Source organism: Rhinopithecus bieti, unplaced genomic scaffold (genome assembly GCF_001698545.2).
Source record: "Rhinopithecus bieti isolate Rb0 unplaced genomic scaffold, ASM169854v2 scaffold_10351, whole genome shotgun sequence".
Classification (NCBI taxonomy): domain Eukaryota; kingdom Metazoa; phylum Chordata; class Mammalia; order Primates; family Cercopithecidae; genus Rhinopithecus; species Rhinopithecus bieti.
The window spans coordinates 3,137,531-3,151,017 of NW_016806805.1; the positions used below are offsets into that span (position 1 = coordinate 3,137,531).

Below are 13,487 nucleotides of genomic sequence, written 5' to 3' on the forward strand. Positions count from 1 at the left end.
TATATATATAAGCCTTTTCTAAGTTGGCATATAAAGTATTTTTCAGGGGAAAATATTTCTTAACCATATAGTAGTATTTGAGAAATTAACAATTTTGATAATCAACATTCTCCATAATTTAAAAATTTATTTTAGGAGGTTAAATCCCATGAATTTTGTTTAAAAATACGCATCCCCCCAGTGAAAACATAGTAAGAAGTCAAAATGTACAGACCGTAGTATTTAAGTACTTTCTGTTCCTGTAAACAAGACAAAACGAACATGATCAGTTGGAGGTCCAGGACTGGGAGACTCAGAATAAAGAGGAGACATGAAATGTTCATTTCAGAAGTTGGCAGTGGTCATTTGTGATTAGTCTAAAACTGAAAATCCCAGAAAACAAACAAAAAACAACAAATGGGTTTTAAAGTCATATGCAATTGTAAAGTCACTAATTGTTTTTTTGGTGATTGTTTTCACCAAAATTGAGTGAATGATTACATCTTCTCTGTGCACTAGACTCTTGATGAGTCCCTAAGGGGCTTAGGAGACAGAAGTGAATTATGGCTGTAATGGCAAAATAGCTGGCAGAGCTGCCATAGTAACAAGGAGCCTTAGGAGCAGACTCTCCAGGGGAGAAAACAGTCCTGCAAAGTGACGTGACTTTCCTGAAACTACCTAAAGAGAGGGGAGTGGATGCGTGGATGCGTGGATGCGTGGATGCGTGGTTTCTCATGTTCTTCAGAGCTTTATGTTGAGGCTTCTGTAAAGATAACAACTACAACACATTTTTAATTGTTGCGTTTCAATTGTGTAACACAAAATTGAAGTGATCTTCAACACTGCTAACTGAAGGTGGTATTTCGTATTGGAAAGTCTATTTATTATACTTGATATGCTTGCTAATGCTCTCTCTCTTTTCTCATTTTGCTTCGTTCCTTTGGCTCAGTAGAATTGATGGTATCAACCAAAACTTTAAATGTAAGTGAGTCTTTTTGGACGGAAGGGGTCCTTGGATGGATGGAAAAGGATTTAGTCTTGTTATTCTTTGTTGTTTTTATTTTATTTGCTATGAAGTTTATTTCCTTTACCAGAAAGGGCTTAATTGCGTTCAGTCTGAGTGTTTACATAAATGAAGTTGGTGGGTTTGATACAGTACAGTTCCTCTTTTAAGAACATCTGTGAAAGTAGGAATCTGCTTATTAAAATGGTAAACCTGTGAACTGATTTTATTGTTATGTTCTCCAATTTAGCTGAAATTGTATATGTTAATGGCTTCTACACATATATGAAATGACAAATCATTATGCCCTCACCAACTAGCCAGGCTTTTAATTTGCAAGGATTGAAAATAATATTTAGTGGGCATTGCTGATGAATTAAACTTCTTATACTGGCACACGTGATTTCTCTGGGATTTAACTAGTCCAGACTGTTAGTCTGTCATTTGGTTTTTCAGCCCCTGAATTCTGCAATGGGTTTGCATTTAATTAGGCTTTAGGAGACCTTGAATGGAAAGCATGACTTTCTCACTTTTTGGTCACGACTAGTAGTTGCATAAAACTTCATTTTATGCAACAAATCGCTGTGCCAATTTTAGAATCCTGAAGAAAACTGAAACTGCTAAAAAAAAATAGGCTTTGTTTTAATGTTTTCATTTTCTACTCCCTCGTGTTTTTTTACTTCAAAATATTATCCAAGCTTTAGTGTATATATAGTTTTATACATAGATGAGTTCACCAAAAAAAAGTTATACCAAAGACATTCCATAATCCATCAATCTCTTTCTTTAAAACTAATAGCAGTGACAACATGTAACATAAATATGTATCTTCAGAATCATTTCATTGTTCTTCTGACACTTTACTAAGCCTTAGAGAGGTTATTAACTTGCCCACATTGGTGTAAGCAATAAGCGTTATAGCCTGTTTCTCTTTTCAGGGCCCATCCTTTTAATCATTGGCCATTATTCCAACTGAAAAATCTTTAATTCTTGATTAAAGCAAATTCCCATGGTACTCTCTAAAAGGTGATATTTTTGTAAATCTTTAGACTGGCCTCTGAGTGTATTTGAAGAAAGGAATTTTCATTCATTTATAAATACTTTGCTATTTAGACTATTACCACTGACTGGCCTTCTCTCAAATTTTAGAGGGCTAAATGTACTTTAAACAAACCTTTCTACAAATGGAGTGAAGTCTATAATGGTTTCTTTTGCTGCTCACAGATGTTGATGAATGCACATCAAATCCCTGCACTAATGGAGATTGTGTTAACACACCTGGTTCCTATTATTGTAAATGTCATGCTGGATTCCAGAGGACTCCTACCAAGCAAGCATGCATTGGTAAGGCAGTTTGCTTTCACATATGAAAATGTTCCATGAAATATAGTGACCAAGGCTGTTGAGGTTAAAAGCAAATTTATTAAAACATGGAATAAAATAAATGTTGTTACATTATTACAGATTTATTTATAGTACCCTCAGAGATTCTCCTTTTAAACATAAACACTGTTTGCATATGTAACCCAGGCAACATGGTATCTGGCTTCACAAAAATTCAGTTTATCTTCCTTCCTTAGATCAGAGCTTCCTTTCTCCAAGTAACATCAGTAACCTTCTCTGATTAACTGAGTTTAAGATTTATAGTCATTTTCAACTACTGTTTTCTTTGAATCCCACACATAGTCCAACACCAAGTCATGCCTGGTCTTTATTCATAGCTTCAGTGCTACACCCACCACCCTGGTCCAAACGCGCTACCTCATTGCTGATTCATCTCAGAATTCTTTTACCAGATGACTGCCTGTCTTCTTTTTCATTTCCTATTCATCCACAGGTAGTTGCTTGAATCAACTTTCCAGCAGTTTTCATTGTATTACTCTTAATCTAGAAATTCTGTAGTTACTTTACACTTATCCAACATCTTGTTCTGACTTTTAAGGCCTTCATCCACTATGTCAAAAACAGCCGCAACCAGTAATTCCAGCTGTCTTGCCCACCCTTTCTTAGGCTTACTGGAGACCCTCTTTTTTTTTTTTTTTTTTCCTTTCTCTCTTCAGCTACTGTAAGAGCTATAAAATTGCTTGCACCTACCTATCCAAAAAAATTAAAAAAAAAAAAAAAAAACTGCTGAGAGAGAAATTTTGCTAAAGAAGCAACATGATTTTGAATATTTAAAATTCCATTTCTTATCTTACTGTGTTTATCTATAAGTATTGTAAAAGAATAATGTTTGGCCATTCTCAATCTTCCTAGATATTGATGAGTGCATCCAGAATGGGGTTCTTTGTAAAAACGGTCGATGCGTGAACACAGATGGAAGTTTCCAGTGCATTTGCAATGCCGGCTTTGAATTAACTACAGATGGAAAAAACTGTGTTGGTATGGAAATTGCCTGCTCCCTTGCAAAAGATTTTAAAAGGATATACATTTTTATTTAGAACAATATACTATTTCCATGAAAGCTCACACATCACGTATGTGAGATCTTCAGGTAACTTAGGTAAAATGTAAATGCATTTAATATAAGACTGTTAAAGCAAAAGGACAGGTTTTTTTGGTGGGGGGGAGAACAGGGTCGGGAGAGAAATGTTATAACAATGAATAATTTACTGCTTCTGAAAATTTCCTGTGTGTTACATGTGAAATTGTAAGTAGCAGTTGTTCTTCATAAGTTTAGACGATTACTAGTCCCTACTCTATTTCAGGTATTGGGGTTACAACACTGACAAAATAGAAGAGGTCTTCCCATCCTCCACTAACTAGAGGAATATAAAAATGCTGGACATATGCAGTACACAAATCTCTAAAATTGTGGCCTGTGATGTCTAGCAGTGCAATGGATACCAATATACTACAGAAATATTGTTTACAAAGCAACACATCGTATTCATCTACTAATGAAAGTCCAAATCATTCCATTTGCAGTGAGGTCTGCCATTGCCTTATTTTCTTATAAAATAAACACTAAATTATATTATCTTTTTGGTACACAAAGTAACACACTACTCATGGTTTTTGTGGTTTTAACAGGAACTAAGCACAAAATTTATTTAATTCTTGTCCTTTATATCTGTATACTGAAGGTCCTTTCCACTCTCCACGCTATTTTCTCTCATTCAGTTGGTGTTCTTTTTTTAAAAAAAAACTAAAAACCGTGAGCACATGGCTCATTTATGTAGTGGAATTTGACTGGGGGTTGTTTGTGGAAGAAGAAGGAATTAGTTCCCTCAAGGCTAGTGTTCAAAGTCACTCTCTCCTCTTCCGCAGATCATGATGAATGTACAACTACCAACATGTGTTTGAATGGAATGTGCATCAATGAAGATGGCAGCTTCAAGTGCATCTGCAAACCAGGATTTGTCTTGGCTCCAAATGGACGTTACTGTACTGGTATGTGTGGCTTTCAGATAGGAAAATGACCATGATTGAAACCACCTTTTTTATTTGAATGAACCATGGAAGAATTAACTTCAACTTCCTCATGTGGCTTTCATATTATTCACATTTCTTGCTAATTCAATAAGGCAGGTGTCTAAAGCTTTCTAGAAAAACATACATTGTAGTCTAGGGAACAGTAATATCTTAACAAAAATAATAATGGTATAGGAAAAATTAAGGGACTGACAGATTGGTTTAAGCAAGTCTTGTGGAAAACAATGTAGAAATAATTTCTCTCAACTGCTTGGCTGAATAAAAAAGAAGAAGAAAAAATCTTGAAAGGTTTTTGTTTTGTATGCATTCTCAGAACTAGATTTTCCACTGTCATTCATTATGGGTTTAGCATTATATCTTTTCCATAAAGCTAATATACAGATCATTTGTAACTGTATCATTATCTAAAAATCTTACATTGATTTAGTGAAGACATAATCTTAATATTGCAATTAATTATTTTGTTTATGAAGCCATTTTGCAGACCAACCTCTAGTGATAACCTTAATAAGCTAAAGATATGCCTCTTGGAAATAAATGAGACCTTATTATGTTTGTACTCACAATTGGAATTTAATAAAGTGAATACATTTTGCAGCTTCTACTTAGAAGCAAATTTTTCTTTTTCTTTTTTAAATTTATTTATTTTTGAGACAGGCTTTTGCTCTGTCACCTAGGCTGGAGTGTAGTGGCACGATCTCAGCTCACTGTACCTGACTCCTAGGCTCAAGCATCCTCCCACGTCAGCCTTCCAGGTAGCTGAGACTACAGACATGTGTTCCCATGCCCAGCTAATTTTGTTTTATTTTTTTGTAGAAATGAAGTCTCACTATGTTGTTCAGGCTGGTCTCAAACTCGTGGGCTCAAGCAATCCTCCTGCCTCAGCCTCCCAAAGTTCTGGGATTACAGGCATGAGCCATCCCACTTGGCCAAATTTTTGTTTTTCTTTGTTTCCTTCTTTAAGACAAAATTAACTCCATAAATGATGTTTTGCCTTCAATTGCACAAACTTAATCTAAGTACCACATAAGGATCATGCTCAATTCCTATAATTTCAATGAATTACAATGAAATTCTAGGGACATTAGAGATTAAAAAATTGAGACTGAATTCTTATGCTTCTGAATAACAAATAGATTTTTGACTGTCCAAGGAGGAGGAGGACTGTAGTTCTGATGGTTGAACTCATGACTGGGATGTCATCTCAGGGTTAGCTGATTTGGATTTAACACAAGATAGAAAATTGCCATTGTGCTGCAGTGTGTAGAATTATGTTACAGTATGTGACTTTATTTCAGCCTTTTTAAAGAAACTTCAATATACATCTAAAGATGACTTTGACCTCACCAGTTTCTGCTTTCTGGAAATCAGTTCTTATTAATTATTTAATTACAAATGTTGTGAAGATTTTCAGTATTCCTGAGTTGGCAGCTCTGTGTTTGAAGTCTCCTTCATCTTTTGGGGAAGTCATTTAATGCTGGGTTACATTTGATAAATTCAAGTGGATTGAAAATTAGAAGACATACCTCAAGTTATTTTGTTATTATGAAATGACCAAATGAATATCAGCATAGGATCTACTTCTAGTTAAAGTGTCTGTGTGTGAAAAAAATTACAGAAATTTACCTTAATTTTAAATAATTTGTTTTACTTAACTAATTTGAATTATTTAACATTAAATGGGATCACCAAATAAATAATGAAAAGAAGATTGTGAGGCTTTTTTTTCCTCAATGGGTAAAGTAAAGCAACTTTTACTGTCTTTCTGAAATGTGTTGAAAGGATTGCATTTGCATATAATATCTGTTACCACACTTATTTGTTCTTCACAAATTATACAGTTATAAACAAAAGGTTGGTAGTATTGAGCAGTGGCAACAAGTAAACTCTGTAATAAAGTTATATTTACCCAGTAACTACTTGACTTCTTTCACCCACTGCGCAGATGTTGATGAATGCCAGACCCCAGGAATCTGCATGAATGGGCACTGCGTCAACAATGAAGGGTCCTTCCGCTGTGACTGTCCCCCAGGCCTGGCTGTGGGCATGGATGGACGTGTGTGTGTTGGTAAGTGAAACATTTTACAGCGGCCCCACTGTGCAAAATGATCTTTGAAAAGCCGACAGAGATATTTCTATACAATGGAATAATATTCACTATAAAAAGAGTACATACTAAAACATGGATAAACCTTGGAAAGATTACGCTAAGGGAAAGAAGCCAGTCACAAAACACCATATGGTATATGATTCCATCCATGTGAAATCTCCAGAATCGGCAAGTCTGTTGAGACAAAGTAGATTCGTGTTAGGACAGAGAGGATGGGGGTGGTGGGAGGATGGGGTGGGAGCTAAAAGATATTTTTGAGGTGATTACAATGTTCTAAAATCACCTGTAGTGATGGATGAACACATCAGTAAATATGCTAAAAACTATTAAATCATACACTTTAAAGTGATGTATTCTATGATATGTAAATTATATATTAACAAAACTTTTTTTTTAATGGGCAGGAACCCCAGATAGCCCCTTCAGAACCTTCAGAAGTCTCTGATGACATGCAAGTCAAAATGCTGGAGAAGAAAAAAATATATTTTTAAACCAGCATACTTGATAGTATTAGATAACTGAATCCTAAACACAGTGCATTTCAGTTTTATAATTAATAACAAGTAAGATATGTAATGGGAATTATAGTTATAGATAAGTAAACTCTTGGTTTTGCCCTAACAAAACTTAAAATATAAATATTGGACTTACATCAAAAGCTCAAAATGTTTTTAGTTACTCTTCATCACCATGCAACTAGCTGCAGAAGCAAGAGAATAAAAAGTATGAGCAAGAATATATATTTTATTCTAAGCCTTTCAGATTCCTCCAGGATACTTTTGTCAAATTGATCCCATGAAAATCAATCAGAAGTACCAGGTCCAGCTTTGAAGAGGCAGGCAAAACAGAAGTGTCACTGGTGTTTGGGAACCCCAACAATATATCCCAATGATAAGGATAGCAGAATGAGTGGTAAAAATACATTTAATGCAGTTTTCTCTCCAAAAATGCTTTCATGAGGCTTCTAGGGTGAATTAGCCATTGTATACCCTCTATTTTTCATGTTGTACATTAAAACATAGAAATAGGATTTCAAAGTATATTTGAGAGCTACAACATTCTTAGACATAGTTAATACTTTACTCCTACCGATGAGAATCAAAACATTTGGATCCCAAAGGTGGAGGAGAAAAAGTAGAGAATTCGCAGATGGAAATAATCTGTTCACTCAAATTTATCCACTCTATCCAGTCAAAGATTTATTTCACCCTACAAAGTGTCAGCACTTTGTTCAGGGATATTTCAAATACAGCAACTAGAAGAATATAGCTTCTTCCTGCGTACAGAGCTAAAATATTTTCAGTTGCTTTAATATATTTACTTGCTTTTTTCCTTTACCTAAATGATTCTGTTGAGATCTACCATGAGTACAAAGCCAGTTTTGGAGGGAGAAGTTATTTTTCTCTTAAGTAACCAACATGTGATTTGTTGCTAGGAGTTCAGTAAAACATAAAATTTCATTCTCTTGTTCACATCCAGGAAACACATTGGAAATTGTCATAAAGCCTCCTCCAGTTTTTCATCATTGTGGCCATTTAAACTTTTTAAAATAAAACATTATTTGTCATGTGTATAAAATTATATATTATTTCTATAAAGTGCTAGATGTTTTCTTCACATCTTTTGACTTGATGTCACTTTTTAGACCCATTGATTCTTTAAGTTTGAGATGAGGCCTGGCGCAGTGGCTCATGCCTGTAATCCCAACACTTTGGGATTCCATGGTGGGCAGATCACTGGAGCCCAGGAGTTCAAGACCAGTCTGGGCATCATGGTAAAACCATATCTCTGCAAAAAGTACAAAAATTCGCCAGGTGTGGTGGTGCGTGCCTATAATCCCAGCACTTTGGGATTCCGAGGTGGGCAGATTGCTTGAGCTCAGGAGTTCAAAAGCAGTCTGGGCTACATGGTGAAATCCTATGTCTGCAAAAAATACAAAAATTAGCCTGGCATGGTGGCACATGCGTGTAATTCCAGCTACTTGGGAGGCTGAGGCAGGAGGAGTGCCTAAGCCCTGGAGATGGAGGTTACGGTGAGCTATGATTGTGCCATTGCACTCCAGCCTAGATGACAGAGTGAGACCCTGTCTTAAAAAAAAAAAAAAAAAGAAAAGAAAAAATAAATGAATCACTGTTATGAAAACTATTAGGATAAGCATTTTAATTTTAGATCTCTTTTTTTGTTTGTTCATTTTCTTCTGTAGATATTAAGATGTGTTTGGGGTTTGTTTTTTTTTTCAGTTTCAGGTAATTAGGCTACAATTTTAACTAGTATGTTGAAATACAACTCACCAGCAAGTTTATAAACAAAAGGCATTCCAATTGATTCAAAATTTATTTTTAAGTTTATTCAATGATGCAGTTTAGTAAATAAGGAAGAAAACTCAGGCCACATGATAACTACTGAATATTCTTAAGTGACAAAAAAATTCTAAGATGACAGCAAGATACAGGACCTAGCTGTTCCTCCTTTCCTCTTTTGTTGTTCTGAGAATTAAATAAAGCTTTGAATGGTGTGTAGCACATAACGAATGCTCACTAAGTTAACTACTATTGATATTATTGTTATTAAATTAGAATAGTGGCATCATATCTAGGTCATAGTCTTAAGAGTTGCTGCTGTAAGTTATAAATAAAAGTTGATATTAATGAAAGAAAAATAAAGTTAGCATTTTGCATCCATACATATTTTACTCATGGTATGTAGAATCTGCTAATTACCTGAGGAAATTTTAAATCTTTCCATTTTTTAAGAAAGAAAGGCCGGGCGCGGTGGCTCATGCCTGTAATCCCAGCACTTTGGGAGGCCGAGACGGGTGGATCACAAGGTCAGGAGATCGAGACCACGGTGAAACCCCGTCGCTACTAAAATCCAAAATTAGCCAGGCGCGGTGGCGGGCGCCTGTAGTCCCAGCTACTCGGGAGGCCGAGGCAGGAGAATGGCGTGAACCCGGGAGGCGGAGCTTGCAGTGAGCCGAGATCGCGCCATGGCCCTCCAGCCAGGGGGACAGAGCAAGACTCCGTCTCAAAAAAAAAAAAAAGAAAGAAAGAAAGAAAAGGGGCTGGGCATGGTGGCTTACACCTGTAATCCCAACACTTTGGGAGGCCGAGGCAGGCGGATCACCTGAGGTCAGGAATTTGAGACCAGTATGGTCAACATGGCTAAACCCCGTCTGTACTAAAAATACAAAATTAGCCGGTCGTGGGGTGCACACCTGTAATCCCGGCTACTCAGGAGGCTGAGGCAGGAGAATCACTTGAACCCAGGAGGTGGAGGTTGTAGTGAGTCAAGATCATGCTAGTCAAGATCACTCCAGCCTGAGTGACAGACCAAGACTGTCAACAAAGAAAGAAAGAAAGAGAAAGAAAGAAAAGGAAGGGAGGGAGAAAGGAAGGACATGCAGAAATCTGCTAACATATGGAAAAGGTGCATTTAGGTCCAGTCTGTCACCAGAGCATTCGTGTGAGCATATTCTGATGGTGCTACTGGTATTGTTCCTCTTATCCTATCCTGTGTACAGTGGTTCAGTTACATTTGAATAGTATACCGTGAGCTAGGTTGCCAGTTTGGAGTCTTTGAATGGGAAAAGGTCAGTAGGGAGATAATGAGTTATCTCAATTGATTGTTCACAGTATCAGTTACGGATAGAACTCCTTGTTCTACTTTTCCTCCCTTCTCACTGCTGCACTTCACTAGTCTTAGAAAAAAAATAGAAGAGGGAAATAAGGTGGTCACCACTTTTTTTTTTTTAAGTACTTCAGGGGTGTCCTAGGCACTGTGCTTAGTGCTTAACAAATATACTTTCATTTACTATGCAAACTGTATCCTTATTTAATGAATAAGGAAGATGTTAAGTAATTTATGTAAGGTCATCTTGTGGGGATCTGAACCTTGGGAAGTTTATGTCCCTAAAACCCACGCATAAGTTATGCTACTTTCTTTGTCATGAAACTTCTGGTGTTGGGCCCTGTAAAGAGATTAGTTCACCTGTAATGCAAACTACCATATATAACATGTCTCACTCTTCCAGTGAGCTCCATGGGCCTTTTATCTGCTTGCTTCTAAAAATTCTGCATGGCATAGGCTCTTAAACCCAAAAGCAGAAATAACTTTGGCTGTTCATGGATGCCTTCCAAGATCATCAGTAATGCCCAAAGAACTCACAAAAATCATATTGGAAATCATGAACCATGTTGTATTTGTGCAAATTTGCCTTCAAGTCAAAACTGTGCTTGTGTGTAACTCAGAGGATACACTGCCAAACTCAGCCACAGCAGAGGCAGCACAGGGTTCTCTGAGTTGACTCCTCAGGGATGGGGTTGGTGAATCCCATGGCCTCCTTCCATTTAAGCACACATGTATCTCATTTTTAATGCAGCCATAAATCACTGTTTTAATCAAAAATGCCCCCAGGTCATAAGAAATTACTGGATGACCATTTTGCATAACAAGCAGATAAAATTTTTTTCCAACAAATTGTGAATAGTTACAGGTATTTATAATAGAGGTTATCTCTGGTAAAATTGCCAGGTCAGTATACTGCTTAAAAATTGTACTGGTTCTTTGCCCTTTATGATCTGAGTTTTTTATAGTTCACCGTTTACTGTCTCATAAAGTTGTAGGATATTTTATGAGAATTAAGAGAGAACTAAGCAGAATATGCTTCTTTGAGGTATAGCATTACTTACTACAAAGAGGAAGAGTTTTGGAAGTCACATAAACCTTGTCTGAACCCCAACTCAGGCACTGGATATTCAAGGACTTCAAACTACATAGGTAGCTGTGAACCTCGTCTTCCTCATCTATAAAATGTATGTAATGACCACTCCTATAGAGCTATTGACCTGACTGTTCAATGAGATAATGTCTGTAAAGCAATGAGCACAATGCCAAGAGCACATATGGTAATTAACTATTTTTATAACTGGATTTACTGAGTGTCTGAGGTTAAAACAGTCACAAGCAATATCCTGGGGGTTGAGAAGAAAGGCCTCCTAACTTGGAAAGTGGGAGTAAGAAATCTCATGCCCAAGCGGTATCACCTCAAGGTAGATTAACTTCATTGCACTTCATTGTTCATGAGAACTTCCAAAATTGAAATAAGAAGTGTCATTTTGAATATAGCATAGTCAGTGATTAGAGCTCCAAGTATTCTTTATAACTGTGGAAATATCCTAGGTTCCATGAAAGCTTTGTAAGGATACGTTGGACAATGGATACTGTGTAGCTCATAAAACTTACTGAAGAAAACAAACTAGAGTCGGTGATATGCATCCATTCTTTTCCTCACTCAGAAAACATTTGTTGATTTCCTAACACTATTAGATGTCAAAGATGCACAATAAAAGTCTCAGATGCCCTTGAAAAGCTTCCAATCTAGTGGCCACTTAGGTTAAAAGAAGCCTTCTGTTTCGAAATCTCTTTGTCTCTATCACTGCCTCAAGTCATTGTTTTTGTATTTCTAGATACTCACATGCGCAGTACCTGCTATGGAGGAATCAAGAAAGGAGTATGTGTGCGTCCTTTCCCCGGTGCAGTGACCAAGTCCGAATGCTGCTGTGCTAATCCGGACTATGGTTTTGGAGAACCCTGCCAGCCATGCCCTGCAAAAAATTCAGGTAGTCATATATGCCATTTTCAGAGTTGATAAAGAATCAAGAAGTGCAACTTTAGATGTTTGGCCAAAGAGAACATCAGCTCTTAAGTGTTTCAGCATTAATTTTAACTGAAGAAAAGAAAGCCAATCCTTATTGATATGTGAGGCATATAATAAGGAGATTTGGCTTGTGTTTATATATGATTTCTAGGCCAACAGAACACAGTGAATAAAAAAATCTATTTGCTGGCTGAGTGTGGAGGCTCACACCTGTAATCCCAGCACTTTGGGAGGCTGAGGCAGGGAGATCACTTGAAGCCAGGATGAGACCCTGTCTTGGCAGAAAAAACAAAAAATTCTTAGTTAGCTAGGTGTGGTGGCACACACCTGTAGTCCCACCTACTAGGGAGGCTGAGGTGCGGGGGATCACTTGAGCCCAAGGGTTTGAGGCTGCAGTGAGCCATCATTGTGCCACTGCACTCCAGCTTGGGTAACAGAGTGAGATGCTAACTCTTTAAAAAAACAAACAAAAATCTATTTGCTTATATATTTATGATTATTATAAGAGGTTTTTTTTTACTTGAACATGATAGCCTCAGTTTCCTTGATCTGTGCTGTCATAGTGAAGACAAATAGCATAAAATTTACTTACCACTTTCAAGGTTATAAACACAACAAGAACTCAATTTGATTTATATATATATATATAAAGATCTCTCTCTCTATATATATATCTTGACACCAAGTGGTCTCAAGTCACAGTCTCAGACAGTAATTCCACTCTTAGGTCAATAAGATTGACTCTTGTCTATTCATACTGTAACTAAACCCGTATTGAACATATATTGAATATATGTGAGTACAGTAGGGATTCTAACATAAACACAGTCAGTGTTTTTCCCTAAAGTTTTGAGTAGTTGAGAATACAGGCAGGCAAATGTATAAATTACAGTTTAGTGTGATTAGCACCTTAAAAGGTTCATAAACAAGTATGGAGAAAGCACAGAGGAAGGAGCAATTAGTAGCCCGGAGAAGCTGGGAAAGACCTCACAGAAGGGGCACGTTTAGTTTGGTCTTGAAAAAAATGAGTAAGAACTTTCCATGTGGAGGATACAGGAAAGCATTCCTGCAAAGGAAGTGTCTTGTAATTCTCCTAAACATCCCAAATGGAGTCTTCATACATGGAAATAATGATTTGATGCATCTAGAAGAATTACTGAGTGTGACTTTTTTTAAAAAAAAAAAGAAAGATAATGAGGAGAACCTAGCTCTAAAAGGTACCAAACTGAATTATGCATATTATCAAAGAAGTTCAAAAATTGGTATAAGACTAGACAAAAAGCTAAGTGAACTAATGAAATGAA

General features: G+C 36.7%; 1 protein-coding gene across 1 annotated transcript in view; it reads left to right on the forward strand.

The window, feature by feature from the left end:
- The window catches only part of FBN2 (fibrillin 2), a 135,883-nt gene that overhangs the window by 11,535 nt on the left and 110,861 nt on the right, over positions 1 to 13,487 (forward strand). The window contains exons 2-6 of the mRNA XM_017877579.1: positions 2,207 to 2,326; positions 3,239 to 3,364; positions 4,253 to 4,375; positions 6,363 to 6,485; positions 11,993 to 12,145. Of these exons, the coding sequence (XP_017733068.1) occupies positions 2,207 to 2,326; positions 3,239 to 3,364; positions 4,253 to 4,375; positions 6,363 to 6,485; positions 11,993 to 12,145 (645 nt within the window). The remainder of the gene's footprint in view (positions 1 to 2,206; positions 2,327 to 3,238; positions 3,365 to 4,252; positions 4,376 to 6,362; positions 6,486 to 11,992; positions 12,146 to 13,487) is intronic.